This window comes from Drosophila nasuta, chromosome 3, assembly GCF_023558535.2.
Source record: "Drosophila nasuta strain 15112-1781.00 chromosome 3, ASM2355853v1, whole genome shotgun sequence".
Classification (NCBI taxonomy): Eukaryota; Metazoa; Arthropoda; class Insecta; order Diptera; family Drosophilidae; genus Drosophila; species Drosophila nasuta.
In genome coordinates, this window is record NC_083457.1 from 29,846,996 (window position 1) to 29,864,947 (window position 17,952).

The 17,952-nt window shown below is 39.4% G+C and overlaps 8 protein-coding genes across 10 annotated transcripts; 6 read left to right on the forward strand and 2 right to left on the reverse strand.

Annotated features, from left to right (window-relative positions):
* Nucleotides 1-147: 147 nt before the first annotated feature.
* On the forward strand, nucleotides 148-1,960 carry LOC132790456 (23 kDa integral membrane protein). The gene is made up of 5 exons (XM_060798985.1): nucleotides 148-383; nucleotides 465-538; nucleotides 1,086-1,247; nucleotides 1,302-1,664; nucleotides 1,724-1,960. Exons 2-5 carry the CDS (start codon nucleotides 473-475, stop codon nucleotides 1,811-1,813), a joined length of 681 nt encoding a protein of 226 aa, XP_060654968.1. The 5' UTR covers nucleotides 148-383; nucleotides 465-472; the 3' UTR covers nucleotides 1,814-1,960.
* A 118-nt stretch (nucleotides 1,961-2,078) lies between these two features.
* Nucleotides 2,079-4,082, forward strand: LOC132790457 (23 kDa integral membrane protein). Its single transcript, XM_060798987.1, has 5 exons — nucleotides 2,079-2,213; nucleotides 3,066-3,224; nucleotides 3,309-3,470; nucleotides 3,541-3,735; nucleotides 3,807-4,082. Exons 1-5 carry the CDS (start codon nucleotides 2,154-2,156, stop codon nucleotides 3,882-3,884), a joined length of 654 nt encoding a protein of 217 aa, XP_060654970.1. The 5' UTR covers nucleotides 2,079-2,153; the 3' UTR covers nucleotides 3,885-4,082.
* A 472-nt stretch (nucleotides 4,083-4,554) lies between these two features.
* On the forward strand, nucleotides 4,555-7,204 carry LOC132790458 (23 kDa integral membrane protein). The gene is made up of 5 exons (XM_060798988.1): nucleotides 4,555-4,998; nucleotides 6,216-6,374; nucleotides 6,438-6,593; nucleotides 6,679-6,885; nucleotides 6,964-7,204. The coding sequence occupies exons 1-5, from the start codon at nucleotides 4,939-4,941 to the stop codon at nucleotides 7,033-7,035; spliced, it is 654 nt and encodes a 217-aa protein (XP_060654971.1). The 5' UTR covers nucleotides 4,555-4,938; the 3' UTR covers nucleotides 7,036-7,204.
* A 1,241-nt stretch (nucleotides 7,205-8,445) lies between these two features.
* LOC132792102 (protein late bloomer) lies at nucleotides 8,446-10,848 on the forward strand. Of its 2 annotated transcripts, none has more exons than XM_060801333.1 (5): nucleotides 8,446-8,510; nucleotides 8,811-8,892; nucleotides 9,882-10,040; nucleotides 10,106-10,441; nucleotides 10,515-10,848. In XM_060801333.1, the coding sequence occupies exons 2-5, from the start codon at nucleotides 8,833-8,835 to the stop codon at nucleotides 10,584-10,586; spliced, it is 627 nt and encodes a 208-aa protein (XP_060657316.1). In that variant the 5' UTR covers nucleotides 8,446-8,510; nucleotides 8,811-8,832; the 3' UTR covers nucleotides 10,587-10,848. The 2 variants fall into 2 exon arrangements, with proteins under 2 accessions (XP_060657316.1, XP_060657315.1); XM_060801332.1 differs by having other exon boundaries at nucleotides 8,467-8,605.
* Nucleotides 10,849-11,243: 395 nt separating this feature from the next.
* Nucleotides 11,244-12,200, reverse strand: LOC132788152 (ATPase H(+)-transporting accessory protein 2-like). Its single transcript, XM_060795482.1, has one exon. The coding sequence runs from the start codon at nucleotides 12,198-12,200 to the stop codon at nucleotides 11,244-11,246; it is 957 nt and encodes a 318-aa protein (XP_060651465.1).
* Nucleotides 12,201-13,156: 956 nt separating this feature from the next.
* LOC132790561 (protein late bloomer) lies at nucleotides 13,157-14,501 on the forward strand. The gene is made up of 5 exons (XM_060799129.1): nucleotides 13,157-13,420; nucleotides 13,483-13,656; nucleotides 13,709-13,864; nucleotides 13,920-14,114; nucleotides 14,284-14,501. The coding sequence occupies exons 1-5, from the start codon at nucleotides 13,361-13,363 to the stop codon at nucleotides 14,353-14,355; spliced, it is 657 nt and encodes a 218-aa protein (XP_060655112.1). The 5' UTR covers nucleotides 13,157-13,360; the 3' UTR covers nucleotides 14,356-14,501.
* A 484-nt stretch (nucleotides 14,502-14,985) lies between these two features.
* Nucleotides 14,986-16,727, forward strand: LOC132789486 (protein late bloomer). 2 transcript variants are annotated; one of them, XM_060797537.1, is made up of 5 exons: nucleotides 14,986-15,187; nucleotides 15,920-16,102; nucleotides 16,156-16,311; nucleotides 16,377-16,574; nucleotides 16,637-16,727. In XM_060797537.1, the coding sequence occupies exons 1-5, from the start codon at nucleotides 15,128-15,130 to the stop codon at nucleotides 16,706-16,708; spliced, it is 669 nt and encodes a 222-aa protein (XP_060653520.1). In that variant the 5' UTR covers nucleotides 14,986-15,127; the 3' UTR covers nucleotides 16,709-16,727. The 2 variants fall into 2 exon arrangements, with proteins under 2 accessions (XP_060653520.1, XP_060653521.1); XM_060797538.1 differs by lacking the exon at nucleotides 14,986-15,187 and adding an exon at nucleotides 15,328-15,427.
* LOC132789485 (protein late bloomer) lies at nucleotides 16,722-17,885 on the reverse strand. The gene is made up of 4 exons (XM_060797536.1): nucleotides 17,739-17,885; nucleotides 17,505-17,678; nucleotides 17,077-17,445; nucleotides 16,722-16,961 (listed from the first exon to the last, which is right to left on the reverse strand). The coding sequence occupies exons 1-4, from the start codon at nucleotides 17,796-17,798 to the stop codon at nucleotides 16,806-16,808; spliced, it is 759 nt and encodes a 252-aa protein (XP_060653519.1). The 5' UTR covers nucleotides 17,799-17,885; the 3' UTR covers nucleotides 16,722-16,805.
* Between the last annotated feature and the right edge of the window lie 67 nt (nucleotides 17,886-17,952).

Sequence of the window (17,952 nt, forward strand, 5' to 3'; positions counted from 1 at the left end):
AAGTTGCTTGCTCATAAATTTATTTTTAATTGTTCAATTTGTGGCACACTTTTTCCACTAAGTGGGTAACACCCTGTATTTCAAAGTCGAAGCGCCTGCGCCGGCGTTAACTTTTCCAACTGAGAAGCCGAAATTGAAACCAGGTCTGCGGCTGTCAGTCGACTGCCAGCACTCGGGCCATAAGTGACGACGCTGCCGCTTCCGTACTTGGCTTAGTTGGTGCCGCATAAACAATGCCACTCCCCCAAGCATAAATACGTGGGTCAGTGTCAGTGCCGTTTTATATACAATACCAGTTGCAATTGTTGGTTAAAAATAAACCAGCTCCCATCAACGAATACAACTGAGTCTAAAAATAAACTAGAAGCTAGTGAAAATTGACAGTAAGTGTGAATAAATAGATCAATTTATGGTCAATAACTGAATGTCGAGTGTTACATGTACAATTTTATTTCGATTCACAGATTGCATCATGGAGAAAACATTCGCCATAACACCTTGGAAATATGCACTACTTACCACATGCATTCTAATCTCTGTAAGTTAAATTCAAGTCAATGACCAAGTCACGCCTCCTGGGAACGTTTGCTTACCTGACAAGCCAAACCGAAGCAGACAGTTTGTAGCCAAAATTTACGAGAATTTCCGCACTCATGTAAGCGCAAAAAATCGATAATACGTGAATGTGGAATTTAAATGGTGTTTATCAGAGCATCACACAATTTGCAATGCGCTCAGCAGCTGTCAACAATTGGTAATCAATTAGTATTTAAATATCATTGTTTACTTTCGCCTTCAGTTGGCCTACATGTGGTATACTTAACATGCGCAAATGTTTGCATATTTCTCCATTTTATATGCCTACAGCGAAGAACAACGCGAATAGTCAGCTTTGGCTAAGCTGCCTGTTCGATTTTTGTTTTTTGTTTACGTTAGCCATTGCGTTCTGCCAATATGATGAATCGCTTGGGGTCTAGGACGCGTGACTAAGAGAGATGAATTTGTGTGTTTACATTTTTATTAGTGCGCGACTCATGAATGCTCTACTTCAATTAATAAATAATATTTTGTTTTTGTTCTTTCAGGCACTTAATGTATTATTTTTTTCCTGTGGCGTCGTCACTTGGGGCGCCTCCTTGTGCGTCTATGGCGGCTATGCAGTTGCCCTGCTTGGCGCATCTATTTTCGCAGCCGCCTTTTTGGGCGTCTATGTTTCGCTCAAGGAGTCCTACAAGTATTCCATATATGTGAGTGCACAATTAAGTAATAAATTCATCAGCTAATCCAACGAAACCTTACAGTTCCTAATCAGCACGGTCTTGGTTATGACTTTGTTGACCGCATACTTCTTTACCTTCTCTTCGCTGAAGGGCACTTTGTTGCGTCAGTTCGATGATCGCGTCAAGCGTTTGTTCGAGGAGAAATCCGTCAACGATGATACTATGCAGCCCATACACAGTTTGTTCCGTTGCTGTGGCTTGGATGGACCACAGGATTATCTAGGCAAGGAGGAGGGTGCTCTCCCAGCCAGCTGCTGCTATTCAGCTGATTGCACCAAACCCTCGAACATTAATGATGAAGGCTGCGCCACAAAGGCGCCTCGATTCCTACTTCTGCAAGCAGATATCAATTACTACGCTTCCATTGCTATATTCATACTGCAGGTTAGTAAAGAGAAATACATAAAGAAGAGAGACTCTCTAATATAATTTACTTATTTCAGGTACTCAGTTTGTTTGCCGCCTTTTTCATGGGCAAGGCACGCAAGTTGATCAAGACAAAGGATGACGAGACTCCCATTAATGAGAACTAACAAGCGAAAGCAATAGATGCTTAGTCCAATTAGTTGTTAATTATAGTAGGAAAATGCGAAAACGAAATAACGTCGAACCGTGGCAAATAGTCAAATTATGAATTTTATGATCACTCAATAAAATTAATGAGAAATACGTTACGTTATTGATTGTTTGAATTCACCAAATAATCCCCCCCAAAAATAATACGCCTTCCAGCACTGGCTGGACCCGAAGAGTCGAACACGAACGCACCTTCCATTGTTTCTCATCATTTTGACGTTGATCATTCGTAGAATCGACGCCGATCTGATCGGTTCTGTTATATACGCCAATTAACTCTTAACTCAGCGTCTCAACATGGGCTGTACTTCCGGTTGCTTTAAGTGTTTTCTCAACATTCTCAACACACTCTTTGCGGTAAGTTTGTGAACTTGAAGGAAAGCTGCATATTCGTATTGAACAAATATTTGTGTATGTGCTTTTGAAATGCACATTATTCATCGTTCATAACATATTCGATTCGTTCGTGTTGTTTGTGCATTATTTGCTTTGAAGTATATAAGTGAATTCATCGAGTATACATATAGATTTAACAAATGTGTACGAATGTGCTGGAATGAAGGAGTCACAAATATACAAATAGCCGGTTTTATGATGAAGTGCTTAGCGATAAATCTGATACCAGTATGCTTATGTTTTATATATTCTTTTCATTCATATGCTTGCAAATGATTAAAAAAATAATGATGAGAATCGTTTAAGTTTATATTGAGAAGTAAGAAGCTGACCACAAAATGAATCGCTTAATTAAAAGGAAATGCTTATTTGCAAAATATTTTTATTTAAAATTTGATATAATTAAAATTAACACTAACGTATTTCTAAAGAATTGCAAACGCAGTAAAATAATAAGTATACGACTTATAGTATAACAAGATTTATAAATTTACCTTGTGCGCAGAAGATCTATTATACTACAATAGAGAAAATATATCGTAATGGATCTTATAAATCTCAGTTATATTTTAATGCCTCCATTATTTGCTTAATGTTTCTTTTGTAATTAATTCAGACGTCAGCCTTTTATTTTTAATTGATCAACAATTTTGTAGACAACTACAATCTCTATTACGAATATAGAATATTTAATGAATTAAATTTAAATTTTGTTTTTCAGCATGCACTTTATAACTCTGAGTCATGCGAATGACTTTTGCAAACGAAAAACAGAATGCATATTTATTGTGATAAGTCGCTCTTTGATTGCAGCTCTTTGGCCTGTTGATAATTGGAATAGCCACGTTGAGTCTACAGCAAGCGCCAACGGTTTACATTACCTATCTGTATGTGGTTGGCGGGATTGTGTTTGTTGCATCTATTATCGGCTGCTGTGGGGTCTGCCAGGAGAGTGTGTGTATGACCACAACGGTGAGTGAACTTGATAAATAAAAAAATATGCCAGCAGATTGTTAATCACACGCACAAACAATTTATATTCTCGCATTTGAGCAGTATGGATTCATATTGTTGGCTTTGCTCGTTGTGCAATTGTTGGGCCTCTTTGGTAAGAACTTTGATGAGGATTACATAAAACAGTTTGCGGTCGACGATGTGGATGCCAAATGGAACTTGGAGGTCATCAAACCAGGTGCCATGGACAAGATACAGCGCACAGTGAGCGATCAATGTCAATATACTTTAAATTGAATAGAGTCATAACAGATGTTCAACTCATCTCTTTCAGTACGAATGCTGCGGCCGCAATGGACCAGATGATTACGTTATCATTCAACGAACCAATCTTCCATTGAGTTGCTATCCCGAGGGAAACACTAATGTGCCATATTATACAACGGGCTGTGTCACTGCAGCTGCCGATGTATTCCTCAGATATTTCAACTATGTGAATACCAGCAAATGGGGCTCATTCGGAATTACAGTACGTCATTGTTGTTCGAATATTACTCTTATATTGCTGACATCACTAATCACTATTTGATGTAATTTCAGGCTTTGTTGTGCTTCTGTTCATTCTATTTGGCACGACGTTTTCGCAAGGAGCGCCAAACATATTCGTATCACTATTAAAACGAACTGATTCTAATAACCAAATTATAATACTCAATCGAATCGAAATGAATGTTTATATAGACACCGTGTTGTCAACATTTTACAAATACATATGCGTTAATCTTGTAACGATAATTGATAGACTCCAATTATAAAGTATCTGCTGGGCTGGCGTCATTCCAGCTACTCAATCATGACGCAATGCGTGTTCGATAATCGCATCGCATTAGTTTTCCCGACAGCAAGAGAAGTAACAACAAAAAATGAGGGAGCGATCGCATCTAGAGAGTCGATTACTCTCTCTCGCGGGGTGCTAACATCTGGTTACATTTTACAGTTGTAGCGCCAGAGTCTATTTAGAATCAGACGCGGCCCCTAGACCTAGATCCCAAGTACACCACTTTGGAGCCCGCTCAGTCAGTCAGTCAGTCATTCATTGAGTCAGTTGCGTTGCTCTCTCTGGAGCAACAGACCGCCCGGCTGTTTATTTATTTGTGTTTTTTGTTTGTTTGGCTTCCGACATCAGCGAGGCTTTCGTATATGTACATACAAACACACATTGACTTTTGATTTTGGCTTTTTTTTTCTTTGCTTTTGCTTTTCATGTTTGTTTACTGTCTTTTTGTTTGCTTCGTTGCGCTGGTGTTAGTGTGGTTATGCGGTGCTCTGGAGCTTCGCTGCTTCACTGTGCTTTTCTGTGTGTGGAGCGCCAAAGCAAAGGCAAACGCTGCTCGCCGCCGTCGCCGTCGCCGTTGCCGACAGCTTCGGATTTTGGCCTGAGTTTCAGTCATCGGTCTGCGGTCTGTGTGTTTCTGTGTCGGTTTCTGTTTCAGTTTCAGTTCGTTCGTGACCGTGTTCGCTCTAGCTCTAGCTCTCCGAACGAGCAGTTGCCGCCTTCCAATTTGAAAATAGACAAAAAACCTCTCAGGAGATCGAAGTACACGTAATTTTTGTTATTGTTTTCCAAACTGTTGCTGTTGCTCTTGCACGTGTCAAGTGCCAACAACAATTACAATTATTTACATTACATCTCAAACAAAACAATTCGAAGAAGCATATATTTTGTTAAAAAATGGGCTGCGCAACGGGCACCATTAAGTACTCACTGTTCCTCTTCAATGCATTATGGGCGGTAAGTATTCAAATTGAAATATTTTTAAAAATATATTGAGATGAACCATATGGCAGACTCGAAAATTTTGATTAGATATTGCAGTTGTTTTTGGTTTTATTTGAAATATTTTGCATACGTTTGCAAGCAGAACCTCTTTTTAGCGCTCTACCTAGCGGCAGATGATATCATCTTGTATGACTCTACCGTCCGTCCATATGCGTGCTTAGTTCACGACTATTATTGCTAGTCAAAAACACAAATACCTTCACATTCCGTGTGTGTGTGTGTGCGTGTGTTATTCTGCTGTGCTTGTGTGTCTATTGTCTGTGGCTTTTTGCATTCCTTGAGCCGCGTGGAAAGCTTCTTTTGTTAACAAAGAGCTAACAACACCAACGACAACGACGTCATGCCTTTAGATTTAGTATAATAATTAAAAAAAAAAATTATAAACCGGATTAGAAAACATACGCACACAAGACACCAAAGGCAATGTCAACACACCTGGTGTCGAAAGCAGCTAAAGGTTTTTCATGTTTTTTCTTTGATGCGTTGACAATCCGCCTAACAAATTAGATGCTCTCATGTTTCATAATTCTCAAAAGAAACTCTGCGTTTAATTGGAATGAACAAATCTTGGTAACAAAGTTTCAGACTTCTAGATGACATCAGAAATCGCTAGTCATCAAATAATATGGCAATTACTTTTCTACCATTCTGATCTCGTAATTTCTACCTAACACAATGCACAATAGAGACCGGTATGAAATCATCAGCAATCCGGAGGAGGGATTTCTATACGCCCCCAATTGTTGGTGATTCAAAAGTGGACAATTTCACAACAGTCAGATAAGATCTTGACTTATTTAATTCAAGAATTAACAATATTTTGACATTGCAAAGATTTATGAATGTTTAATTTTTTGTTGTTAAACATCTTCCAATTTGTTATGAGCAGACAATTTAATTGCTGGCTAAGATAAAAGAGAAGTGAAGCAAACACGATGATTGCAAGGAGTTGAATAATGGAAATTTTTGATGTGGGAAATTCTTTGATTAATAAATATAATAGAATATATACATTTGTTTATTTTTTTAGTTTGAGTACGAATTCGTTAATTTTTGCAATGATCTCAAAACAGAAAAGTAATTCCAAAATCATTCTTAGCTCTAATTAAAGTACTAATCAAGAGCTATTACCCATATATTGATTTTTAAATCGTTTCTGAACATTGCAGATACTTGGCATAGTGGTTATAGTATTTGGCGGCCTTGGTGTTGGGGCAATGCCTCAGTATTATGCCATAGGCATCATGGTACTGGGCGGCGTTATACTGCTAATTTCACTATTCGGATGCTGTGGGGCTATTCGTGAATCTTGCCGCATGTTGTGGACGGTAAGAATTACTTGCTTAGTTATCTGATGCGAGTCAAGCACTAACCTTTAATGCAATTAATAGTATGTGACGCTGTTGCTGATCCTGCTTGCGCTGATAATCGCGTTCATCGTCCTCAATCCCCGCGACACGTTCAAGAAGTATGCGATCCAGCTGGTGGAGCAGCAATGGCAACAAGAGCTAACCAAGCCAGGCAGCATGGATTTTATTCAGAAGACCGTAAGTGTTGAAGGTGGCAGGCAGACATTCTGGCGAAAACTTTCAGCTAACTTGATTGCTTCTTCTTTTCGGTTTGTTTTGTTAGAACTCTTGCTGTGGACGCAATGGACCCGATGACTACAAAACCATTGGGCATCTGGATGACATTGTGCCCTCGAGCTGTTGCAAGGGCAACAATTGCATGAATCCATCGTATGTGTATATCGAAGGCTGTCTCAGCCGGGTGGAGAAGGTCTTTGCTGATGAGGCCATAACATGGCAATACTGCGAATGGGGCCTGCTGGGATTCGATGTGAGTTGCGCTGCCAGATGGCCACCCGCAATGTTTGTGTTTGGATCATTTAAGTTAACCTTTTCTATATATTTTCAGCTGATAATACTGACTCTAGCCATCATACTAGCCATACATTATTCAAATCGCAGACGCCGCTATAACTATTAATGCTTACTTTTAGTCAGTTCTGTATTTGTACCTCAACTTAAAATGTCACCAATGTACCTATGCCACTTTTGGGCTGAGCACAAAGCCATGTGTTCCCTTGCCAAGCAAAAAAACAAAACAAAAAACCAGTGCCTAAAATATAACTAATCTCGAATATACATAAACCATATTGCTCAATGTGTTTTTATTTGTTGTTTGCTGTTGAAGCAATTTTGACTCGAAATTCGAAAGCTTTCAAAATCAATTAGGCAAACTAATCGTGCACGTGGGAGTTGAAGCTCAACTGATACTCAAACACACAATTAAGCTCTAATGACGACATGTTTAATGAGCTTTCTGCGGTCAGGCCGACCAGCCAGCTGCACAGCATCAGAAGGCAATGCGCCCAAGCTCAAAAACCACTCATTACAACAACACAAATGTGGGATATTGCACCACTTTAATGCCCTAGGCAAACAGGCAGCGAGATGGAGAAAGAGAATGAGCCAAAGAAAAGGTATCACTATTAAAGTTTATTAGAGAAGCATTATCAATGAGTGAAAGCTGCTTAACTGCTCAGCTTTAATCGCTGAATTAATTTTCATGAAATTTAATTAGTGAGTTATAGTAATTTCCTATAAGACAATATTTATGGTAATTACTATATAACACATAATAAACATTTTCATATTACGATAAATGATAGATCAATCAAAATGTTAATTTATTTTTGGAAGTATGAACTTATTACCTTAAATTCTAAAGCTTGAATTTTAAGTATTTCAACTGCTCAACTTTACACTCTTAATTTCCATTGAATTTTATTAGTCAGTTATGGTAAGGTGGTATAAGACAATAATGTATGGTAATTACAATGCGTATGCGTTGTCATATTATGATTAATGCGACATCATTTCTCTAAATGACATAAGTATTGCTAGCAAAAGTTTAAGGTTTATGCTAAAAAAAATTTACATAAATATTCTAAAATTGGAATATTATTAGCTATTTGATTTAAGACATTGAACAAACATTTTATTACACTTTTAATTTTCACGTAAAAAATATATCGGACAAATTTAAATAAAAAAAAAATCAAAAATATCATGCGATTTTGATTAAATGATAACCAAAGGGTTAAGACAAGTTGTACGAGTATGAGTCGTTACGCCGGGCTTTGTGACGTATTACAATTGGAAGTAAAGTGATAGTGACGTCACTGTGTGGAGCGTTAATATGCGCGAGCGCATTAACTCTCTTTAGCATGCGCTAGCTTGCGCTCTCGCGCTCTCTGTGGTTCTTGCTCTCATTCTTATTCGCGTGCTCTGCATTTGTGTCTGTGAGTGGGGTGTCTTCTGAGCATGTGCGTGTGTATGCGTGCGAGTGCCTCAGTCGCATTCAATGAACAAAATAACAATCTTTGTTGTTTGTTTGGATTCAGTTTGCATGCAAACGCAGAACGTGAAAGTCTCCGGAACGGATTCAACTGAGAAAAAGTATTCAAATCAAATAAGAAGAGGGCAACGTACAGCGAACCTTTGTATTGTTATTAAAAAAATAAACAAGCGATTTTTTTATTGGAAGTCAAAAGGTTAAACAACTTTAGTGTGTGATATTTGTGACATACGCAGAGATAATTTCGAACAAAACGAACTTAAATAAGATTCAATTTCGAGTAATTAAAAGTCATCAGAGTGCACACTTCCGCATCTTGTATTAAAGAAATGTTTTCGCTATAAAAATACAATTTTCGATAGTGTATTTTCACTTTTAGCTAATTATTTTTTTATTTTCAGAGATTCAAAGTAAATTTTGAAAATGGGTTGCGCCACAACAGCCGTTAAAATTATCTCGATTGCGCTGAATGTCATTTTGGCGGTAAGTTTCATATATGGATAAACAGGAAATTTTATATTTGCATGAGTGCAAATCGAAAAAAGGCAATTGAAATAATTTCATTGTTGTTGCATTTAATTAAAAACAACAACAAAAACAAAAAAGAAATAAATAAACTGCAGGCAATGATGTCATGTACCGTCACACAACGCGAAAGCCAATTTCAAATGGCTTACAAAAATAATTTTTTGAAACAAGTATAGTGGCAATCAAGAGGATTCTAACATATTATATATCCATAGAAGAGTTCTGCAAGACATAAGAAATATTCTCAAAAATTCTCATGCACATGGCCCCAATGATGTTGGACTAATTGTAGTTGTAGCTGACTGCGCTCCCCACTTATATCTGGCCATGTTGTATTTTTAATATTTTGTCATTTGCCAGTTTCACACACTATGGCCACGTCGACGACAGGTCTTGCCCCAGAAGCCACTTGCAACTAGCCACCACTTCCCAACCCCCCTGTTTGATGACAGTCTGGTAACCATGACAAACATGTTTACACTTTAAGCATTTGTTTTGTTTTGACTGTCCTGGGAATCTAGTAACGGACTTGCCTGAAAATTGAAGGAATTGTGTGTGCCACTTTTTAACTGCTACGCCAGATGATGTCATACTCTCTTACTACTTACTTGCAATTTGACCTATATAAGAAAAGAGGTCCCCAAATCAGTCGGTCGGGGTGTTTTCGCAACAACAACAATTCACTCATTCCAACTGTATAAGAAGCTATAAAAGTGAGCAAGCAATTGACAGAATGTCTTGAAAAAATCACTCATATTATTATAGGTTGGGCTTATGCTATAAATTGGGATAATTCGAAACACTTATTTAAAACGAATATTCATTTAATTCTCAATTGTACACATCACGATGCTTTGTTATCGTTTATTGTTTATGCTTAATTGTCATGCGAATGAGTCGCGAATTGTGAATTTCCACATATGAATTTCCGTTATACATTCCAGTTGTTGGCACTCGGCTCCATCGGGTGGATAGCCTTTAACTCAGATACGGGCACCGATGAGACAATTATCGCCAGCTATGTGGCCAGTGTCCTGATTGTGCTGCTCGCATTCACTGGCATCTACGCTGCGATACGTGAGTCAGTCTGCTTAACCGCAACGGTAGGTCATTGCCTTGATGGTGTATATATACATAATAATATCGGATTTCATTCGACCTTTGGTAGGTGGCTGTGCTGCTGCTTGTGCTCGCCATACTGCAAATCTTGACAACATGTCTCTTCTTACATCCGATGAAGGTGGAGAGCGCACAGAAGCAAATCGATGTCGCCTGGCAAACTCACAATATGGATGGCATTCAGCAGATTTATGAATGTTGCGGCAAATCCAGTGCTCAGGATTACGTGCATCTCAATCAAGTGATCCCACCCAGTTGCTATGCCGATCTACAGCAAACAGCCAACGCTATGTTCATCAAAGGTTGCGTGAATGAGATGCAAAATCATTACGACAATGGAAAGTTTGCCATAATAGTTGCATCTTGGGTGTTGGCTGCCTTCGAGGTGAGTCGATCGATTGGCGTTAATGTTTAATTCAATTTGAAATTCGATGATAACAATCTGGGAATATTCACAGCTGGGTTGCTTTGCCGTTGCCGTATTTCTTGGCATCAGTTTCCGCAACAAACAGAGGCGCATGCAATTTTAATGAGCAGCTAATGATATAGCTACGCCTCAAGTACAAAACCGTGTCCGGGAAGGACGACAAGGAAATGTATTGGATTTGTGCTCGATGAAAAGCATAAATAACATTTACATCACGTAACCAAAAATTATGAAACTTAATACTATTATAATGAACATTTTAATTCGTATGCTGAAATCTTAAGCTAGTTAATTTATGTACGAGTAGCCTTTAACTACATATATTTATAAAGCCAATAAATTGATATTTATGTGTGTGTTTCAAATACGATTGCGTTTACATAGTGCGCATACCACATGTGGTACGCGGTCGCCCTTAGGTAGGCCCCTGTTTTCGCCAGATTATAAATAGAGCTACGTCACGTACTCACCGTCGAGAAAAGCAAAAGGCAAAACTGCTAGACAACTTGTTGCTCATCTGCCTCTATCTCATATGTAGAATTATTTTTTGTTTTCGTTTTTTTTTTTATTGTCATATCAATGTTTTGGTTTTGGCACGAGGGTTGGCCAATTCGTAAACATGGCACGTAGATTGTGAAATTCATCGAGTAATGAACTCGTCAACTAATATGGTAATGTTATTTGGTCAATTTCCTATGATAAGGTTATATTAATACGTTCCAATTATTTATTTTTACGAGCACAAATTATGATCATAAAATTAATGTTTTTTCTTTGTCCAATCCTTGACGGTGGATACACGATAGATTATTGAGTCTCTGCCCGGATCGATTGTGGCAATTGCATAGCAAATAATCGTGATCACAAGGGCAAAGATGACACTGAACCAAATTATAATATTGGCAAGAATTGGATGATCCACATTATCATTCATTTTCTCAAAGGGACTCTTACTTATTTTCTCTCTTGTTTGACTCTTTGTAAGCAATTGTGTTTTCTGTCCAAGGGTCACTTGCACCAAGAGCACAGACTCATTACGTTCTCTGATAACATTCAGTAAATTTGCAATGATTGTGGCAAGTAATGCTTTGGCCTCACTTATCGGTGCATATCGTGCCACTTTGACAATGCCATCCAATGACATGCGAAAGATCAAAACATGCGACGGCTTCAGAACGATATCCAACTTCTGCGTAGCAAGTTTGATTAGACCTAATTGATCAAGAAAATGCTTGTGGCTCCAGTATTGCTTAGGACGAAGAATCTGTACGGGCTGCACAACGGGTGCATCCAGTGTGCCAAAGCATTCTTTAAATTTGCGCATTCCCTCCTTGTGATTCGTAAAGTTGATGTCATTCACCGTTTCTTTGGGCAACTGGCTAACCATATAATTCAAGGAATCCTCTACACCAATACCTTTCAATTCATAGCTGCCCGCACCTTGTGGAGTCGTCATATTCAGCACACCGCGCACCAATATCACAATGATCGTCGTCTGCGCCAAGCTAAAAGGATCGCGTACAGACATGCCCGTCCATTTACTTGATCCAGCTACAGCATTTCCCAGTGCAGCAAGGAGTACATCGCCCACATAAGCGCTCTCTAGTTTATCATCTCCAGTAAACTCTAAAGACTTGGGACTCAGCAGCACAGAGAACAGACCAAAGCCTTGAACTACAGTAGAAATTAAGCAGAGAACTACAATAAATCGAAGCATTTTCTGTTGAATTTCTTTACTAAGTGCGACGCTTCGTATATGTTAAATTTTGCTTCAGATTGATGTGTCAGCTTTTTCAAAAGCTGCTGCGTTTTACCTCATATCCTGCCGCTTATCTCTGATTAATACACGCATACAGGGGAATGGAATACTGTTGCGCACTTTATCATTGACGAGTGAAAGCTCCTTTGGGAGAGCCGAGCATAGCGGAAATGCGAAAAAGCTTTTGTCGACGTCGCGACGTCGCAACGTCGTGACATCATACCACCCACAAATGCCAACAGACACAACACTAATAGCACAACAAGTAAGTTTGACCTAGTCTGCAGTGATTGGCTGTTAGATACTCAGCAAGTTAATAAAAACACCCGATTGATACGAACATCAACTACAATTTTTATGAGATTCTGCGTATACGTAATATTTCACTCGTAATGCTATTACAATTTTTTATGCGTATACGTAATATTTTAGTTGTAAAGCTATTACTATGCTATGATATTACTAGGTGTATTCTTAATCACTTTAAATACTATATCTTTGCTATGCAATATGAAATGTATGTTATATGCGTATACTTAATATGTCATATTCAATGAATCGAATTCAAAGTATGGCATCAATATCGTCAATATATCAATTTTGATGCTATTTTACACTATGAAATGTTCAATATAAGATACATGCGTATACTTAATATTTCACATTTAATCACAGAAATGCGTATACGCAATATTTCATATCTGATGCTATGAATAACTTGATATGCTTTGTAAATTTAAAGTAATGTAGCAAGTGTATTATACCCGTGTTGTACAACTTAATTGATATAGGGTATAACCACAACAACAGCACTGAGTGTTGGAACGTGGATTTCTTATGAGAACCCACCAATTCAAAATGGCTAGGCTACGAGACTATGAGACAGTCGCTGGCCTTTTTGGAGCGCCATAATTTCAAAATAAAAGCGCGTCGTTTAGTCGCACTTCATCGTGTACGGCAAAAGGGCTGAAATATTTGTGCGAGCGTGTTCATTAAGCAAAGTATTTCATTCGGTTGTCCAAATCCCCAACTGCGCAGCACACAATTAGAGAAGTGAAGTCAAGCTAAGTCGAATATAAAACGCAATTGGACGCACTATCGATTGATTTGGTAAAAACATGGCCTGCCGCACATCCTTCCTCAAAGCCATACTCATCATATTGAATGTGCTGCTTTCGGTGCGTATGCGTAATATATCGTTGATTATTATTTCTGTCTTATGGGCACGGATTGTTTGCAGTTAATTGGCGTGACGTTAATAGCTTTGTCCGTATTCGAGCTGAACAGCTCCTCGCCGGGCACCTTTGAGCACATTGCCATCGTAGTGCAGATATTCGTGGGCTCATTTGTGGTGCTCAGCTCTTTTCTGGGCTGCTTTGCGGCCGGACGCGTATCGTTGGGACTCATTTGGAGTGTAAGTAGGAAGGATTTTACAGTGAATTTAATTCACTAAAAGGTACTTTCAGTTTGTTAGTTGCATGCTGCTGCTGATCGGGTTGCAAATCTATATCATTGCTGCCGCACATTCCACCGATTATGTGCAACGTGCACGCACCGACTTTCTGGCACTCTGGACGGATCAGCGACGCAGTATTGAGCGCATAGCGTACTTGGAACACAAGGTAATCTTGTTATACACTCGACAAATTACTTTTCATTTATATATTTCTCTTGCAGTACTCGTGCTGTGGTCAGAACGGACCGCAGGATTACATACTACAAGGAGGAGCGTATCCGCTCAGCTGCTATAAGAATCGCGAGCGTGTTCAAAGTCAACTCTTTGGCGAAGGATGCTTGGTGGCTGTGGAGGAGCATTCCACAGATAATGTCATGAACGGACTGATCATCAAGTGGCTGCTGCTGGTGGTGGAGGCAAGTTATGCGCACTGACCTTGACAAAATATCTCATAATTTATGGCAGGCTTACGAAAGCCAAGAATAGACATTTCAAAAATATTTATAAGAATATTTGGAGCGTACCACTCAGTGAATGGCATTTAATCGATTCTCCCTACTCTCTATTTATCATTCGCACACACAGCTCCTCGCTCTGATCTCGGCCACCCACCTGGGCGTCACAGTACGAAATAAATTGCGGCGAGAGCGTTTCTGAAAGGTTCGCCCCAATTAGTCATTTGGAGCAGCGCGATCGATAAAAATGGGAATTAACGAAAATATTGTATACTTAAGTGTGTGTGTAGTAGCATCCCTAAGTGTTGGCATTTTACAAAATAAATCGTGTGAAACTGTTGTAAACAAAAACAGAAAAACATTTTAAAACACTTTCTCAATTGATGCGATCAAATGGTCAATGTGTCGGATACTCTATTCTAGTATTAATGCTATAAATTTTCGGCATTTCTCCTTGTCCAAAACTACTTATACTCGTATAACATATAAGCGGATAAGTAGATAAATAGATAGATAAATATATAGCTGCCTATAAAGACGCATATAAAAATACATACAAAACTTTTTTGGGCCCGTCTGATGGCTGCCTTCGCCAGTTCGTCGGTCTGTCCGTCCGTCTGTCCGTCTGTCTGTCTGTCGTGGGGCAGGGGAGGGATGTCTCTTGAGTAACGACCAAAACCGCCGTCCGGCCCGAGCAGGCGGCAACCACTCAGCGGATTTGTAAACATTTCGCAGTTTTTCTTCTTCATGTTGAACGAGTTGAGTTCTCTTAGCAGCATCAGCAGAAGCAGAAGCAACAGCAGCAGCCAAAAAACATTAACAGTTTGAGGCACGAGAAACGCGCGTCTCAGTCGGCAAACGTTGGAGCAACACGAGCGAATGGCAAATGTTTAACAAGAAAAAAATAATAAATAATATAAAAATATTGCCATCATTTTTAGTACAATAAGTATATACAAAGTTAACTCAACAAAATGCCCACAGTGCAGGTGTGTCTGCAATGGGCAGCGGTGGTTTTCAATGCGTTTACTCTGGTAAGTTTTGTCAACACTCACGGAACACAGCGAATTCATCTCATTTTTTTACGTATGAGTAATTGACGGAATAACAAAAGAAAATCTGTGTTTATATAGTATTCTTCGTATGTTCACAGTTTGTCGGTTAATTTCGTTGGATTTAATAAGTTGCGTCGAGTGCTTTTAATTAATAACTAGTTGACTCACATGTCGTATGAGCACTGTTTGGATGCAGCTCATTAACTTACACCTACACGCGTATGTTTTCTGCAGTTGACTTGGCATGCTTAAAACGTTTCATTAAATTCTTAATACGTTTCGGTTGGTTTTAATTGTTAAATGTAATTTTGTATACGGGCAATTTGGCAGCAAACAAATCTCCTGCTTCCATTCTGCCAGACAACATGTCACTTTACTTATTTTTAATTATTGCTGCTAAGATTTCGCACTCGCGAACTTAAAACATTCAATACTAGCGCATGTGTTCAATTGTCTGCCAGTGTGTGTGTGTAGATATATACGTCTGCCATTTAAAAATAAAGCCGAAAGTAATGTTGTTGTTCTTGTCTTTGACTTTTTTCTGAACCAAATTAAATTTTATTTATATTCAAGCATTTGTTATTATTTTGAATATTAGATTATATTTATTTTTGCTTTTTCTTTTGATTTTTTTTATGCGCTATGACGTTGTTAATTAGCAAATCGTTAATCCCAATGATACTATTTTATTTTATCACTTGACGCACGCAGCTAATCGGCATCCTGGCCACGCTGGCTGGCGCCTACGATTTACTCCACAAATTGGAGGAGGGATCAATGGAGCACATTGATATTGAAAAAATCGTTCAATTGTCCATCACGGGGACGCTCATCCTGGCTGCTCTCATTGGCTGCTCGGGCGCCTTTCTGGGCTCCATTAAAGTGCTTGTTGTGGTGAGTAATTAAATGAACTTCTAAACAACCTCGATTGCTAATGTTACACACAGCACATGACGTTATTCGCTCTGGTGATCGGTGCTCATGGCTGGAAGCTGAGCACCTACAATGAGAACAGGCACCAGGACACCACAGAAGTGTTCGTCATGGGCATTTGGATGAAGGAGCTGGCACATCCCGGTGCCATGTATCAACTGCAACGTAGAGTGAGTAGACACGGATACCAATAAATATTGAAATATTTATATTGAATTGCATTTGCTGTGGTCAGTATGAATGCTGCGGTGACAAAGGCTACGCGGACTATACAAGTCTGAAGCTGAAGGTGCCGCCAAGTTGTTTTCACACCGATAATGGTGTCCACGCCTTGTATCCCTATAGCGACGGTTGCATGTCGGCAGTGAAGCGCGATCATTTGAAATTCTATCGGTTTGAGAAGTGGGCACACATCGGACTCATTGGCTATGAGGTGAGCAACATCAGCAATCTTCTAGCTTTGGTTTAATGTGCTTTATACGCTTTCAATTTCAGATTGTGGGCATTATTTTGGCCATTACACTGAGCTGTCAGCTGACTACTAAAACACGACGGTATGCCTACTAAAAGAGAACTTAGATTTATACCATGCATTTGACAAACACGTTTAATAAACACTAAACAACACACGACGCATAATGATGATGATGATGATGAATGGCTTTCAAACATTATCCAGCAGCTGGGCTCTGGAGCCCACATGATTGGCACGTGGCTCGCGACGCACACCTGGCGGCACTTGTTGCCTTGCCTGTCTGTCGCGTTGGCGCAACTTGTAGAGCAGCAGACTCAATGAAATTGTTTGGACCAGTATAAAGACCTACGAAATACAGAAATGCCGTTTGTTATTTTGTCTCACTGCTGATGATGATCAATGAACCGCAGCTGCAACTGTTTTGCGGCTGCATTTAGCGGTTAAGGTGTCAATTGCCTACCTCAAGGCCAACAATGCACCACATGAACAGCTTATCGCGATGCAGAATTCCGCGCTTGGTGTTGCTCAAAGTTGCCAAGCAGCCACGCGAAATCAACTTGACTTTTGTGCTGCCATCGCTTTGCGCCGACTGCTGATAACAGCTCGATGGCAATGGCAAATGTAAATTCTTGTAGTCCTCGGCATTGTTGTAGCCACAGCAGTGTTGCTGTTGTTCCAAGTGCTGCATCAGCTCTGGCTGCTTGTCCAAGTTTTGCCAAGCCAGCGACAACTCCATCTGCTGCCAGGCATCACTGTAACGAGTGTGCGGCTGATAGTTGTGCACCTGCAGATACTCCACGGCCAGCACGATCAGTATGAAGAAGGTGAACTTTAGAAGTTTGCGACATTAGCATAAACAAAATAATACTAAGTGTAGGCTGTACTCACAATAAGATTAACACTGAGTAGATCACAGACCATGCCGTAGCAGCCAAATATGACAATCATGCAGATGGTAGCACCCAGAACAAGACTCTCCACGAAGTATGTGTGCTCCGGCGTATTCGGCTCGACAATTTGCAGTCCCAGTCCCGCTGCAGACATGACGCCAATCGCCAGCAACTGCAAGGGAAGTTAACTTATTCAATAGAAAGGTTTACAATAGATTAAATAGGTACCCACCATGTATATAAAATTGGACAGAAGTCCGGTGTACTTGATTGTGTTGTAGTAGACGATCATGTTGAGAATGCTGCAATCTGCAGCAGATTCACAAAATTTAAAGCAAGTGTAACGTTAATGAACTGTCAAGCCGATAAGCGGAACAGAGATTGACATGAATGTATAATATGTGTAATAGAGATAGGAGAAATGCGCAGAGAGAGACTTTGTTTTT